Source organism: Sebastes fasciatus, chromosome 16 (genome assembly GCF_043250625.1).
Source record: "Sebastes fasciatus isolate fSebFas1 chromosome 16, fSebFas1.pri, whole genome shotgun sequence".
NCBI lineage: Eukaryota > Metazoa > Chordata > Actinopteri > Perciformes > Sebastidae > Sebastes > Sebastes fasciatus.
In genome coordinates this window covers 20619055-20636054 of record NC_133810.1, presented here as the reverse complement: position 1 = coordinate 20636054, position 17000 = coordinate 20619055, and the positions used below count along the sequence as shown (strand labels likewise).

Here is a 17000-nt window from a genome sequence, read left to right as displayed (position 1 = left end):
GAAAGCCTGTTTATTTACCTTTACAATGATGTCCAACTTGTAAGGATCATGCATTTGTGGGATGAGCAGCACAGGTGATTATGTGGGTAGCGCCCAAGAAAAATTTGCCAAAATGCTCTGCCAATGGTAAACAGTGTATTCTCCTGTTGGTATTGACTCTCGTTTTGAGCACCTGATGTGTGCATGGTGCCTGCTGGGTACTGCGCCCTACTAAAGTGATCATTTGGTGTCTGCTGTGGTGGCAGTGTCATGGTGTGGGGGGGGGGTGGCATCCCCCTCACTGGCAAATCAAGGCTTGTCATCATTGAAGGCCATCTCAATGCAGTGAGATATCGGGATGATATTCTGCAGCCAGTGGCGATCCCATATCTCCACAATCTGGGAACTAACTTCATCCTCCAAGATGACAACGCTCGCCCCCACAGACCCAGGGTTATCAGAGAATGGGAGTAGAGAGAGTGGAACGGCCTGCCAAAGAGTCCAGACCTCAACCCAATTGAACACTTGTGGGATCAGCTTGGACGTGCTGTACGTGTTAGAGTGACCAACACAACCACGCTGGCTGACCTGCAACGAATCCTGGTTTTGGAATGGAACGCCATCCCACAGCAACGTGTGACCAGGTTGGTGACCAGCATGAGGAGGTGCCAGGCTGATGTGGCTGCGTAGGGATCTTCCACCCGCTACTGAGGCTCCTGACGGTGTATTAAATGAATAAAGTGTAAAATAGCCAATATGTCTTGTTTGTTCCTTGTTAATGATAGAGAGTTCAATCATCCAATCCACCAAACAACTCAAAACAAGAGTCAGTACCAACAGGGGAATACACCGTTTACCATTGGCAGAGCATTTTGGCAAATTTTTCTTGGGCGCTACCCACATAATCAGCTGTGCTGCTCATCCCACAAACGCATGATCCTTACAAGTGGGACATCATTGTGAAGGTAGATAAAAAGGCTTTACAAAGATGTAAAATACAATGCCAATTAGCATTGTAACAACAGAGAAATAATCGACCAAACGCAAGTTTCCGAACTTTTTTCCCCCAGTTTATATATTGTGTATATATATATATATATAAACTGGAAAAAAAGTATTGTATATATATGTATATATATATATATATATATAGAAACTACACCATTGGTAATTCAACAGCATAGGTCATTTTTAAGTCATACCAGGCTAAAGTGCACCTGAATACACAATTATTTTCCATTGAGTTGATCACTTCCAAGTGTGGAAATAAAGAAACCACAATAACTGGCAGGAGAGGCTATTATTTATTAATATTATGTACAATTATACCATTGTAATGTCCAGATAATACATTGACAAAGTCAAAGTATGAATACTGGCTCCTGCTTTATTAAGATGCGTCTATATAATGCTTTTATTTTTTCACCCATCTTTTGAATCTCAGATCTTTTTTGTTAATTTAACTTTATCAATATTCTCTATTAATAATCCTTAAAGTGTATCTGAGGCACACAGGGAGAACATGAATAAAATAAGTCTAAAAAAAAAAAAAGAATAAAACAAAACTTTAAGAGCAGATGTACTGTATGTGGGGGTACATATCTATAAAAACAGTGACTACATGATGTTTCCAGCCAGATGAAAATAAGAGTTGATATTTTCCGTGGACTCGCCAGCTCATCCTGTCTGTCAGTGTTTTGTTTTTTTTCAGTGTTAATTCTCTTTCCACAACCATTCTTCCTTCACATTAGCATCGCCGAGATACATGTGGTACTGAGACAAAAATAGCACAGAAAAATTTGTCTGAAGTGCATTTTGGACTTCATTGTAAACAAAGACAGAATTGTCCAATAACGTCTTCTCCCCTGTTTAACTCGAGGAGCAGTGTCTCTCAGGAAAAAGTGTGTGTATGTGTGTGTGTGTGTGTGTGAGAGACGTGTTAAAAGGCTTCAGGTCATAGTGGCGTTTGTGTTTTTTATTTGAGCAGCTGAAGATTCAACTGTTTTTGTCACATTTTTACATTTTACAGATTATATGTGTGTGTGCGTGTGCGTGTGTGTGTGTGCGTGTGTGGTACTGTACTTAAATCAGCTGTAGGTAGTGTGGGCTTGTGTTCAGGTGTACAGCGTGTGTGTGTGTGTGTGTGTGTGTGTGTGTGTGTAAACTCATACCTAAGTCATATATATTATGTACAGTACAATGTTGCAGTTTGTCTGTTGAATCTTACATACAGTGAATACAGGGTGCAAACTGTGTGTGTCTGTCAGATGTGTGCGTGTGTCGTGTGCCTGTGTGTGTGTTTGTGTGTATGTGTGTGTGTGTGTGTGTGTGTGTGTGTGTGTGTGTGTGTGTGTTATGAGCGTGGTTCAGTTCCAGATCTTGAGGAAGCTGTCCCAGGACCCGGTGCTCACCGCCATGCCGTCATCTGTCACGCCCAGACAGCTCACACGATTGTCATGGCCGGCCAGGACCCCTGCAGGGGGGACGAGGACAAACAAAAGAGGACTTGTTACTGTCAAATGTTTTTGCTCTCCAGACTGCGCCGAAACTTTTTAAAAACCACACAGAACACAGCGACATTGTGTTCATTACTGCATTAACTCGCAACACAGGGTTGGGCCGTTTGACCAAACATGTACATTTTCTTTTACAAAATAAGACTCAAGATGTGTGAATTCACTGGTAAGTTTGACACAGAGCTCTCTGTCTGGGGCTGCAACTAACTCATTATTTACTTACTACTAATTATTTTCATTGTCAATTAATCTGTCATTAATCTAAAGGCCCACAGTTGCAAAATTACATACATCACTTATTTTACAATCTATCTATTATTATCTTAATTTATGCTATCCTTTTCTTTTTTTTTTTTTTTTTAAAGATTACATTTAAATAGTCAGTGGGTCCTATTTTTCACCCTTACAACGCTATTGGATAGTAAATGCGTTTATAGGTTCAGCCATCTGGCCAGGACCTCACACAACCTGCAAACTTTTCTTCAAGCTCATCTCTTTGTTTTACTGAACTGGATTTGTCAAGATTCAAGTAAGTAAAATGCCTTAAATATTTGTTTTGAGATTATTACCATGTCTAGAAAATGTAGATATTTAGTTATTGTGGAGCACATTCGTCAAATTTGAATTTGAGTTTGTTATGTCTGTGTTGCAACTCTACATATCTAGTTCCATATATTTAAGACAATGTGAGTACAAATACGGAAATTCTGCTCCCACCTAGGGCCAATGTTGCAATATTACAACATTTCCCTAAAAACTCACAAAAAATATATTTGAAAAAAATAAAATATTTTTTTTATTTAATAAAGAAAATTCGAAAACTCTTTAATGTCTGCACCAGAGGCCTCCTAAAACAACATCTGAGAGATTTTTATTTTTTTTCCAATATTTGGGCTTTACAGGGTTAATCGATTAGTTGTTTGGTCTATAAAATGTCAGAAAATGGTGAAAAATGTCAATTAGTGTTTCCCAAAGCCCAAGATGACGTCCTCAAATGTCTTGTTTTGTCCACAACTCAAAGATATTCAGTTTTAGCCACTCTTTTTCATACTTGCCAACCTTGAGACCTTAAAAAAAGGGAGGATTTCAAAACCAAAGCAGGGAGTCTCGGGGTCTATATCGGAGAAAAATGGGAGCATTGTGAGCCCGGGAGGAAACTGGGAGAGGGCAATGAAAAACAGGAGTCTCCTGGGAAAATCGGTAGAGTTGGCAAGTATGCTCTTTTTGCAACAAATACGCTTTCACTTTATATATAAAAGGTACAAATGATGTTAATAGTCCTCCGATGTCTCAATGAAGTAACTCCACAATGAATGTAATCCTCACTTCAGCTTCAGGTTGAACCCTTTTAGACCTGCTCTTTGACATCTCACCAGCACACAGCTGCTTTCTCTCACCTGCTCTGTCTCCCTTCATGGCGTCCCAGATGTTGCAGTTAAAGTCGTCGTAACCAGCCAGTAGCAAGCGGCCGGAGCGCGAGAAAGCCACGGAGGTGATGCCACAGATGATGTTGTCGTGGCAGTAGAGGCTGAGCTCCTGGTCCGCACGCAGGTCAAACAGCCTGCAGGTGGCGTCGTCAGAGCCCGTGGCGAAGGCGCTGCCGTTGGGAAAGAACTGTGGAGGAGAAACAGGAAGATTAGAAGCAGGAAATGTGGATACAGTTGTATCAAGGTAGGTGATGCCCTAATATGACAAAAAAAACAGTGTTCTCATTGGCTATTGGTGTCTCTGCTCTGAGAGATGATCGCCATGTCCACCTGTCATCTATCATATATAGAACCTGTATGGTGCATCAGTCCAGACTCAGACTCAGCTGGAGTCTGGACTGATGCAGGATATTCAGATATGGTGTTAATTGATAATCTTGTTAATCCTCTAGCGTGCTCCCAGTTTAAATCCCCCCTTAAGCTGGAGACAAGACCGCATGTGACGTCACAGACAAATCCTGGAGCTGCTCCGTTGAAGGTGTATTAGACAGCACACCGGAGGGACACAATGCCACTTTAGACCACGATTACACTGATATCAGGACCACACAATTGGAATTTCTAATAGACCAGTTAAGTCAGCGGTTCCCAACCTTTTTTCCTAAAGAGATCCCTTTTCTATCATTGAGTAAAGTGACGACCCCTGACTAAGTGACATATTTTATAGATATTTCATATCATATTCAATGCATAACAATAACAGTACTGATAAACTGGACATTAACCCAAATAGGGAATGCAATAACTGCAGGAAGTTTGTGTAAAACGAGTGATTTGGATGAATTTTGAGCAGATTATTTCCTGTGAATATTGCATCACAGATGAGTTTTTCTGTTATTTTGAGGATTAATACAATTCTCTGTTTGTATTAAATTTTTTTTTTTAATTTTCAGAAACCATACATATTATAGGCTCCTTTTTGATAAATTCAGTCTTTTCTTCTCCCTGACACTTGGCTATTGTTACATTAGCTCTTTGGTTGTTTTAACTGCTTACTTTTCTAATTTTAAAGTTTATATCTTAAATAATCAAACTTTAAAAGTAACAATTTCATTTAGTTTTCTACACAGAAATTAATGACATGCTGAGATATAGGCCAACTGTATATTTTTTTAAAAAGTTGTTCTACACCCCTTCAAATCAAGAAGGCCTCGCAACCCCTAGTGGTGGTCGGGACCCACACGTTGGGAACCAGTGGGTTAATAGACAGCACATTATGTACTAAACAGTTTTGTTTCTATTTTTGTTCTATCTCTGGTACATTCAGATTTGTTATTGGGATTGCATAATGTGTTTTGATCTTGTTTTTTATCGATTTTCTGTCCAATTTGTGGCTAAATTGTAGGTTTATTAGATGGTAAGCAAAGGCAACTTTAAAGACCATTAATAAAATGCCATATTTAGCATATTTTTTTTATTTAGGATTACCTTTCAAGACTCAGCAAAGCTCCTCCAGAGCTTAGGAAGAAAATATATAACTGTTCGCAGGCTGAGTAGTACTCTCCATGATGAGTGAACTGAACTTTCTGTGTAAAAATAGATGGAGTGCACCTTTAAACTGCAATCCCAGATTAATTTCCTTTTTGTCAACTTGTAGTTTGGTCAACACACTGAGAACACACTCACACAGATGGCGTTGATGTCCGACTCGTGGCCCGTGAAGGTCTGCCGGCACATGCTGTCCCTGATGTCCCACAGTTTGACCGAGGCGTCGCAGGCTCCGGACACAAAGGTGCGCAGGTCGGGCGACAGGGACAGGCTCATGACGTCGCCACTGTGGCCCGAGAAAACCGTGGTCTGCTGACTCGTCTCGATGTCCCACAGCGCACTGGGGCAAGAGAGGGCGTAGTTAAGACACCGATCGACTCAGGAAAACATGTTTGCACTAGTGGACACTGTCTGATCTCTGCGGCTCACCACGTGGTGTCTCCTGAACTCGTGATGATTTGATTGTCGTCGATGAAACGGCAACATGACAGGTAACCTGAGAGAACGGAGAACACATACACACATTTAGAAGAGTCGGTGATAGTAGAGTGGCATTACTAGCGTCTACTGTAATACAATAGGCACAAAATAGGAATATCATTGTAACAGTACACTGAATGTACACAACATTAGGTTAAAGGCAGAGAGGTGATGTGAATGTAATTTCCTGCATTTATATACATTTATTTGGATCTTGCAAATAACAATTTATGATGAAATTGATGACTGAGCATTCAGTTGTGTGGACCTTGACAGTAGGGCTGTCGGTTATTTTCATTGTCGATTATCTGTTGATTATTTTCTTGATTAATCGATTCATTGTTTGGTCTATAAAATGTCAGAAAATGGTGAAAAATTAGTGTGTCCCAAAGCCCAAGATGACGTCCTCAAACTTTGTCCACAACTCAAACATATTCAGTTTACAGTCATAGAGGAGCAGAGAAACCAAAAAATATTCACATTTAAGAAGCTGGAATCAGAGAATTTTTACTTTTTTTCTTAAAAAATTACTCAAATCGATTTATCAATTATCGAAATAGTTGGCGATTAATAGATTAATCGTTGTAGACACCTGATATTTTATGATAATAACATTGTATTTACATCTTTCCCATTAAGAGCGCTGTCCTTTAAAGCCTCATCTTTGATTAATGGTCAATTCTAGTGTCTTTTTAGGAGAATATTCATAGATTAATTGATTTTCATAACCCAAAAAGGATCCAGAGGAGTACTTGTGCCTGCGCTCTTCCTCTCAGGCTGCGTTCGGCCCCAATAAAGACGCATACATCCAACAATAACGCAAGGCGTGTAGCAATTGAGATGCAAAACCTAAGCAAAAGAGTCATAGAGCTCATAAAGCTTATTGCTGTGAACGCACGACAGACACATCTTGATATTACGTTGCAGCCCATTTTGCAAATTACGCACAGCAGCACAGTAGCTACAGTCTCACAGACAGGAGCTGGTGTCTCAGCTCATTAAGACGGCGCTGCCCTGCGATTAATTAACCACGTAAATGAAATCTTCATTGTTTAGGGGTTTGGGAGCAGAGCTTTCCCAGGAGGCTGGGGACTGCTGCACGCTCTCATCGGTTTGACTCGCAGGAAGAGGCGAACGCGAGCAGAAGTGAGGTGAGAGTGCGGCGTTCTCTCACCTGTGTGGCCAGGTAGCTCCCGGCTGACCCTGACGTTGCCCTCGCGAGTCTTCAAGCAGTAGATGGAGCAGATGTTGTCCAGGCCTCCGCAGGCCACGTAGTTGCCAGAGGGGGCGTACGCACAGGTCATCACCCAGGAGGAGCGCAGGGGGATGGCGTGGATCTAGGAAGACATTTAACTTTTGAAACCCAATGCAAACCCTTAAACGGACTCTCTGTAAGAATCAGAAAATGCTTGTTAATATTGACACCTGACGCTGTTAAGTCAACAACAGTCAGCGTCCTGTTGCTCGCGCTACCGACACACACGGGACTGAACGTGATTGACAGGCATCATGTTGATTAACGTTAGCAACATTAGCGAGTTAAAACCACAATATCACTATATATTTCACATGCCTGGCAGTAATGTTACCTTACCAAACGAAGGTCCCTCCATGAATCGAAGACCTGGCCGATGTTGATCCTAATGTTAACTTTTCGTGTTTCAGCCTCCTGACTGTGGTCAGAAGGCACAGGGGAGACACCGTAGTTTTGGCCGTTTGTTGGCGTTAGTGGATGCCATTTCTAACCGAACGTTAGCTATGGTTGCACACTGTTAGCCCTGTAGCATAGCTGAAGAGAGTAAAGGCTCTCGCAAGCGCGGATATTTGTTGGATTTTCCTGGAAAAACGGTCCCCGGTTCTTCACATTAAAAACAGTCTACAGGCTAATAGAGGAAACCCAGAAAGTCGCGGTCAGTCAGTTTTAGGTAAGGTTTGCAATAAAAAACGATTAAAAAACGTTTAAACGTGAAAAAACGTACATACAGTCCCTTTAATAAGAGCGTACAATGGTTTTGTATTAACACTGAGAATCTAATGCCACTGTAAATGTGAGAATAAGTCATCGCAATGGTTGCAAAGGAAGCTGTTATGAGTCAACAACACTCCTACAAGAGAAAGACTTTACTCCACTTTCACTTCCAGTTCGGACGGAGGCCAAGTGGGACTATTTATCCAGCTGAAGAGGAGAATAACTCAGTTGACTTTACCTTGTTAGTGGTGTAGCTGTCCCAGATGATCAGTTTTCCATCTTGAGAGGCACTAACCAGAAGCCTGTGGAGAAAAAACATTCAAAGAGTGACTGGACTACTACTAATACAGGCAAAAAGTTGAAAACTTTAGTTTTACCAAATATTTTAGAACGCACTCATGTGGAATAGAACTGGCACTACAGCTTTCGTACTGTTTGAGTCTATAGCCTGAGCCTCCAAACATGTTTTAAAAGAGACACTTGGATGTTTTGGCTCTGTGTTTTTGAAAAATCAGAGATGTTATCAATTTTTTGAGGCTGTACTGAGGTCAGCATGCTATCACAGTGACAATGCAAACATTCTGATGTGAAGCAGGTATAATGTTTACCATGTTCACCATCTTAGCTTAGCGTTTTAGCATGCTAACATTTTCTAAATAGCACTAAAAACACAGCACAGTGTAAACAATGCAAAGGCCTGAAGATACTGAAGTCATGATATGATCTCATTGCGATTTTAAACATTTTGCGTTTGCTGAGTATTGTGATAAGATATTGCGATTTATTAACTTTATTCAACTGAAAATTATGCAGTTTGTCAACATTTGTTTTATCTAATAAGATACAGTTTTGACTCTCTTCATCTCAGCATTTTCATTCACATATCTTGAGGTCAGAGGTCAAGGGACCTGTTTGAAAATGGACATGCCAGTTTTTCTTCACCAAAATTTAGCATAACTTTGGAGTGTTATTTAACGTCCTTCCCGACAAGCTAACATGACCGGCCATCAAATTGTTAAGAAGTTAATAGTCTCTGTAATGAAAGATTAATACTTGACGTCCGTGTATCGATACAATATTGCCACGCAAAATATCGCAATACTATGCTGTATTGATTTTTTTCTCCCAACCCTAGTTTAAGCTACCACTTTTTTTCAGAACGGCTGGGTGGCTTGCAAGTTTATTAAAAATTATGTGTTAGTTTGTTCCACATTGATGTAATGTATTATCCCTATAAAGTTGCTATTGTATGGAGCCAAATTGTAATGGTACGTTTAAGCGATGCACAGCACCAGTACAGTGAGTGAAATGCTTTAAATCACAATCAAAGTCAACAACATGAAATGTTTGGTACAGTAGAGACTCACTTCGAGTCAGTGCCCCAGTGCATGGCGTAGATCTTGGCGAGGTGGCCCCGGAGGGTGCGTCTCGTCCGCATCTGAATCCGCCCCACAGGATCCAGACCAGCAGTTATCTAGGTTAGTGAGGAGAGGTTAATCAAAGAATTACTTCTAATGAAATTCACCCTTTATTTTACTACCAGCCATGACAGCGACACTGGTATTGTTTTCACCTTGTGAGTCTGTATGTGAGTCGCCAGGTGTTTATACGTCTGTCTGCGGACAGATTTCTGTCACCGCAATAGTGACAGAAATCTACACGGTTGTGTAACATGCAGTCACGAAACTTTACAGGTGTGTAGTTGAGATAAAAATGAAGGTCGAGTTTGAAGATGGGCGTGGTCCCAGCAAGGGCACCGGAAGTAGAGGAGTACGCCCCTGGCCCGATTTGGCGTCACAAATCTTTACAGGTGTATGTCGCTTTACCTTTTGAGTCTGTGTGTCAAATGTGGTCCTGCAGACACCTGCTGTAGTGGAAACTACCACAGAGATGGTTTTGAGTAATGTACTCTGCCAGGTATTTATATTTCTGTCTGTCTGTAGACAGATTTTGGCACTGCAATCGTGAGCCGCGCAACTGTCTAAGATACAGTCACGAAACTTTAATGGTGTAGTTGAGATCAAAATGTAAGATTTCAAGCAGCTACTCTGTCTTTTCTATGTGAACCCCAAAAAACGTAAGTCTTTAAAACCTGTCAAGTCTCACATGTGATCTTATTATGTTTCCATACTGATGGTCACTAAACCAATGGTTATCACTAAAATAAAGCCCCCAAAAGCATTTATGTATGCATTCATGTACCTGTGTCAGGGTTGAATCTCCACATGCTTTCCTGGCATCCTGATGAACATGGAAAAAACAAGACATTACACAACATGTAAATATAACAGCATTATCATCCTAAAAGATAAAACCTGAAGTATAAAAACATTTGACTTACTCGTATCTGGTTCCTAAGCTGCTCGGCCTCCTGGCGAAGCTGCTCCAGCTCACTCATTTTGGATTTGTCCGAGCCGTCACCTGTTGGTCGTGGGACAACTTCAAACATCAGACTCGGATTTACATAAAGTATCATCTCATAATTAATAAAAATGACTGCCGATGTAGGCCTGTATTAGAGTGAGGCCCATTGGGATTAGCATAGTTTCATGCTTTCATAATCCAGTAATCCTGGAGTCCACTTTCATCAAAAAATGAATCAATTAAGAAAAATAATTTACTTAAAATACTGTTTGTAAGAAATAATAAAATAAAAAACACATTTTAATCTCTATGGTTTAGTGAAGCCACACAGTGAGAAAAAACCTTGTAATCTGTTTATGGCTGTGCAACCATGTCTGGTTTAACTGAGGAGAATAATCTGAAATGACTAAGCTGCTATCGAGCATCGCTACCAGGCAGGCAGCAGATAGTGAGCGAACACTCCCTTTAAAGCCGAGGGAACTTGTTACACTTACAGGTTGTGTATCAAGTCACAGCTTGTGCCAATGCTGGACACAGTCATCTTTATGTCATCTCCAAAAAATTAACATGGCAGGAGCTGTGGGCCAACTGGGGTCACACACACATACACACTGTACATCACATCATGCTTTCAGTAGAAAGGAGCATTTCCTGTTCCTGATAGGAGCACAGTTATTCAAACAAGCTTCCCAAACAGGGAGCTTCTATTTGCATTTGTGGAGCAATTCAAATCCACAGCAAACACGCATACAGTGCACGCTGCAAAGGAAGGAGAGCAATTAGCTACAGTAGGTCACTGTTCCCTGGAGGGACCTGCGACCAGATGGATCACACGGCACTAATGGAAGCCAAAAGGGGTGCATCATGGGTCTCAGTCTCCTGGCACAGCTGCTCATTTAGCCAATGAGGAGGAGAAAGGCTGAGAGTGGGGGTGATGATGCATCAGAGATCAGGCCTGGATGGATGGGTCCAGCCAGATGCTCGGATGCATGTTTTTGTCGACTGGAGGGCGAGCAGATTTGTGTTGAAGTCATGCCGATGGATAGTGTGGAAAAAAACACATATCATACAGCCTCCCCCTGTACTGATGCATGGCCTAGTAGCAGGCAAAAGGCTATAGCTCCTTCATGATGAAGACGAACGTTAGAATAAAGCATATTCTCAGTACATTTGAGGTAGGGGTGTAAGAAAATATTGATACACATGAGTATCGCGATGTTTTGTGATACTGTATCAATTCTCCAAAACACTGTATCAATTTTAATAAACCTCTTAAAAATCCATTGGTACCAACCATGTCATAGTAGCTTGTTGCGAATAACACTCCAAAGTTACGCTAAATTCTGGCGAGGAAAAACTGTCATGGTCCCTTGACCTCTGACCTCAAGATATGTGTATGAAAATGGGTTCTGTGGGTACCCACAAGTCTCCCCTTTACAGACATGCTGACGTTATGATAATATCATGCAGTTTTGGGCAAAAACCATGCAGTTTTAGCATGCAGTAAAAATGTGTTATTTTCACCTATTCTAAAATGGTGTGGTGTTTATACGATGACAGTTTTCCTAAAAAATTACAATTAGGGCTGTCAAAGTTAACGCGATAATAACGCAATAATAACGCAATTTTTTTTTCAACGCCACTAATTTTTCTTTAACAAGTTAAAGATAGGGGCAACGATGTTGGAAAGCTAGCATAATTTGAAAGTAGCATTGCCTTAGGAGCTCCGTCTAAACCCCCACCTTCCAAGGCAACGCCCCCCACACACATGCACCGCCGCATCGTAACTACTTCACAGACACAGAGCGGAGAGAGGATCTCAACTCGACAATGCTACCTCATGACAAGTAACCGCAGCAGTGCTACTTTTGGCTGAGTTTTCTCTTCCATTCTCCAGTAAATGTGCGGCGGCGACGCGCTTTGAGCTCAGGCTGGTGTACGCCAAGGGTAGAGAACGAGCAGGGGGCAGTGAGGCATCTGATTGGTTCTGTCCAAGCGGACCGCGAGGCAGTGAGTGGTAGACGTTTTTACAGTGTTACAGCAGCTACAGATGACGGCTCTTTTCCATACCTTTTTTAGAGCTCAAAAGTAATGGATCACTGTCGAGGTGTAAAGACCATTTCAACCAATATAACAAACAGTGTATACTGGATAACATTGTCAACCCTGCCTTTAACACCATTGATATTTTGGAGGTTGTAGCGGTCTCAGTTTTAAAGCTATAGCGAAGATACTGGCATAATATGAAACTAAAAAAACCTAAGAAATCATTGGTACCAACCATGTCATACTAGCTTGTCGAGAAGGAGGTTAAATAACACTCCAAACTTACGCTAATTTTTGGCAAGGCCATTTTCAAAAGAGGTCCCTTGACCTCTATGTGAATGAAAATGGGTTCTATGGGTACCCACAAATCTCCCATTTACAGACATGCCCACTTTAAGATAATCACATGCAGTTTGGGGCAAGTCATAGTCAAGTCAGCAAACTGACACACTGACAGCTGTTGAGCTTCTGTTTGCCATGTTATGATTTGAGCATTTTTTTTATGCTAAATGCAGTACCTGTGAGGGTTTCTGGACAATATTTGTCATTGTTTTATGTTGTTAATTGATTTCCAGTAATAATATATACATACATTTGCATAAAGCATGCATAATTGCCCACTCCCATGTTGATAAGAGTATTAAATACTTGACAAATCTCCCTTTAAGGTAAATTTTGAACAGATAGAAAAATGCGTGATTCGTTTGCAATTAATCGCGATTAACTATGGACAATCATGCAATTAAGTATTTTAATCGATTAAGAGCCCTACTCACAATACATCGCCTTGCTTACAGTATCGCAATACATCGCAATAAATTGAATTGTTAGGCCTGTATCATGATATGTATCGTATCGCCAGATTCATGCCCTAATTTGAGGGAGTTATGGGCAGATTTTTTTTGACACAAGCAAGGAGACAGAAATTCAAAGATGCCAAAGTGTGACTGGCCCCACCCCTTTGGATCTGATGTGGAGCTCCACCAACATGGCATGGCTACATCTGCAAACTGGAGGAGAGTGCAGAGAGCCCACAACCAATGCATGTTTCACAGAGTAAATGTTAATATCTGCTCGCTCCCAGGTTCACACATGCGGCCCTATAGTGGGCTGTGAGCTCTGTAGGGGAACAAGCCACATTCAGATATAGCTTATAGGATAAACCCCATAGGGGTTTTATTTCACCGTCCGCATAGATATTCCTAGTGTAGGCCCCATGAATGCAGGCTACATCCCATATTGATCAGCACAGTGGCTGCTGCTGCTGATGAAGGCCTTGACCACATCTCGTTTCAGATGCGGAGCTCCTAAAATGCGGATGTAGCTAAATTAATTTAGCCGAAATGATGGGCACATCACCACCCAGCCATCTTACCCCTCCACAGGCCGGCCTACAGCGGCTGTCACAGCGTCTCATAATGGGTGGCTACCTGTTAATTCTCCTGATGATTTTGCTGCTTTTTTGTCCTGCTGCCGTGAAAAAGCAACGTCCCCCCCAACAAAAAAAAATCCCGTGGAGGATTTAGCTATTAAGCTATTTTTCACTCATTAAAAAAAAGATCCACTTAAAGCTCCGTGTGTCACGATTAGTTTCCAAATCCGAACAGGAGAAGGGCTACACACATTTCCATTTGTCTGCTTTAGTGGAGCCTCCTGGAAAAAAAGATGAAATCTGCTGCTGCCGTGTTGCCGTTTCCTCCTCGAAATGTTATCCCCCCTTTTCACGCCCGAAAGGTTAACAAAAACATCTTTGTCCAACGCGACGTAAACAAACACAATTGAGCTCAGCGCTGGCCATTAAATAGCCTACAATACTATTCAGTCCGTTTTACTCCGATTCTGCTTTTCGTGACGTTATCGTCGTTTCCTTCCTCTCTCTGGTTTCCTCCTCCCTCTGCCGACACTTCATCAGGACAGCCGCCTCCGAGCCAACACTGAACTACTGAGTCAAATCTGCCTCTTATAGCTAGAAAATAATGGCATTAAAATAAAGCTGCAAGAAATCAAGCCATCTGTAGATGGACTGACTGCGTGGATTTGCTCCCTTCCCAGTGTAATGAGAGGCGGCCTCTAGCTCGGTCCCTTATCCAGACGGTTCCTGTTTTTTCTTTCTGAATATCATCATTCAGAAACAGTCAGCCAGATCAGATCACGCGGTGGGCGCTTGCTTGCAGAAGGATCCTCAAATCCGGGCATGAAGCATGTTTCAACCACACCCATCTCTTAAATACTAGTAAATACCATGACCCCCCCTCTGATCAGACCAGTCTGCATCAATTTAATCTGTTCAGGGGGACAAACTAGGAGTTGATCCTAAAGTGAGGGGTCCCTATAAATTAAATATTTTTAATTATGATCATTTCATGTTTTGCAGGGTGCAGCACAAAACTGTTAAAGCCAGGCAGTGTTCCGAACATAAATCCTCCACTTTGAATGGGGAATTTACAGAATATAGCCTACATCATGCTTTTCCAGTGATTTGGAGGGCAAATGAACAAGAAATCAGCGCATAAAGAGTTGAACTGGTGGTTGGATCAGGTGATTTTGCAGTTGCTCTACTGCAGGGGTGTCCAAACGTTTTCCCTTGGAGGCCCAAGACTGAAACTTAAACCTGCAGTAGGCAGAATATTTTTGGCATCATTGGGCAAGAATTCCATAATAACCTTTCAGCATATTGTAATTCAAGTGTTCTGAGAGAAAACTAGACTTCTGCACTTCCTCATGGCTCTGTTTTCAGGATTGGGGTGTGGGATGTATAAAATAAATTGGATTTGGATGTGATTCAGAAATTCACCCAATATTCTATAATCACTCATCACTGCAATATTGTCCTGTGTTATCCCGTTAGTCTGTGGAAAAACTCCAGGATTTGTCACAACATTCTATATCTGTTTAAAGAAAAAATGTGTTTTGCTTATATATATATATATATATATATATTTTTTTTTTTTTTTTTTTTACCTCACTTGGATGTTTGAACTGGCAGAATGATGTGTGTGCAGTTTGACACTAGTAAGCTGTTTTCATATTTATCTGCTGAACAAGGAAAAGTGTATCTGTGCTCACCTTGGACCTTTTCAATGGTCCAATATGCAATTTACACAAGTGTCAGGTGGAAACCTCCAGTGGACACACTGAGAATGGACTTTACAATGAAGTAGGAGACATCTTGTGTCCAGCAGTGACACTTGAAATGTTTGTAAATTCTATCTATCTATCTATCTATCTATCTATCTATCTATCTATCTATCTATCTATCTGTCTGTTTGTCTATCTATCTATCTATCTATCTATCTATCTATCTATCTATCTATCTATCTATCTATCTATCTATCTATCTATCTATCTATCTATCTATCTATCATGCTGGCTCTTTTAATGGAAAAATATTTTTTGAATATTTAACAATGTAAAGGCCATGCTCTGGAGCTAATTTTGAAATTCGTACATTTTCAAAATGACACAAGAAAAAATTACTTTAATCCAACTTGTTGGTCTGTGATGGGTGTTAACAGTCCAGCAGGGATCATGGAACAAATTATATGCAAATAAAAAATGCATATTATATATTAGATCCTCTGTATTTTTCTGTAGGCGACTGTTTATGTCTAGAGAACATTACATTTTGGCATTTTTGTTTAGTGTTATAAGACATGGGAAGAGTCTATGAAACCATTTGTCAAGGAGCGTTTGAAGTAAGGTTGTGAAGATGCTGCATGTCCAACAAGTGGTTGGCTGAACTGCTACAGACAGTAGACAATGCCCTCCTTAAAGCTACAGTGGGTAGAAATGGCACAACTATGATTAAAAAAAGTTATTTTCATAAAATGGTCACTACATCCTGACAGAAGTGCATGAGATAGGTAATTTGAAAAAAATCATGTGTCTCTGTGTCCTCCAGTGCTCCTAATGGCGTCTGCAATATTTCAAAGACCGGAGGAAAACAACCAATCAGAGCCAAGCTGGAACCTGCCATCTCTGAGCAGCTGTCAATCACTCACAAACTCTGATCAAACGTCAAACTAGGCAGCGCTGATCAAATATGAATCAATATTCTGTTACTGTAATGCTTATTTCTCTCCTCAAATGGTTTCAGAAACACCTTGTAGTGTACTGTTTAGCTGTAAAATGAGAAAGTGTGTGACCCACCAGCCATGTTGAGATGAGTTGAGGAAATACTAAGCACCACCCACCAGCCAGAGCACAACCAATAGGAACGCTCTCTCTCTCTCTGTCTCTCTGAAATGACCTGTGATTGGCCAAAGTCTCCCGTCACAGGCTAGATTTTTTAAAGCCTGAAAACAGAGCCATGAGGAGGTACAGAAGTCTAGTTTTCTCTCAGAACACTTGAATTACAACATGCTGAAAGGTTATTATTGAATTTCTGCCCAATGATGCCAAAAATATTCTGCCTACTGCAGCGTTAACCCTCTCTCTAACATCATGTAATCCCCATATCAATCCCCTTGTTTATTTTCAATGCTGGTTTGTTTTCCTGGAGCAGAATCAACTTCTATAGAATGCAAATTGTTAGCATTGGATTTGTTCATTTTTGAGAACAGATCCATTATTTTAATGAAAACCTTATTTGACATCTCAGGTTAGTCCTGCCACATAATGATCCCCCTTTCTATTTATGGACGTCATCTCTGGCTTAATAGTTCCCCCTGG

At 41.0% G+C, this 17000-nt stretch overlaps 1 protein-coding gene across 3 annotated transcripts; it reads right to left on the bottom strand.

Annotated features, from left to right (window-relative positions):
• Positions 1 to 1264: 1264 nt before the first annotated feature.
• Positions 1265 to 14208, bottom strand: gnb2 (guanine nucleotide binding protein (G protein), beta polypeptide 2). Of its 3 annotated transcripts, none has more exons than XM_074610513.1 (10): positions 13760 to 14208; positions 10261 to 10340; positions 10122 to 10160; positions 9287 to 9393; positions 8158 to 8221; positions 7125 to 7287; positions 5900 to 5966; positions 5609 to 5810; positions 3893 to 4109; positions 1265 to 2452 (listed from the first exon to the last, which is right to left on the bottom strand). In XM_074610513.1, exons 2-10 carry the CDS (start codon positions 10315 to 10317, stop codon positions 2346 to 2348), a joined length of 1023 nt encoding a protein of 340 aa, XP_074466614.1. In that variant the 5' UTR covers positions 10318 to 10340; positions 13760 to 14208; the 3' UTR covers positions 1265 to 2345. The 3 variants fall into 3 exon arrangements, with proteins under 3 accessions (XP_074466614.1, XP_074466615.1, XP_074466616.1); XM_074610514.1 differs by having other exon boundaries at positions 2101 to 2452; positions 13953 to 14092; XM_074610515.1 differs by having other exon boundaries at positions 2101 to 2452; positions 13705 to 13838.
• Positions 14209 to 17000: the final 2792 nt, after the last annotated feature.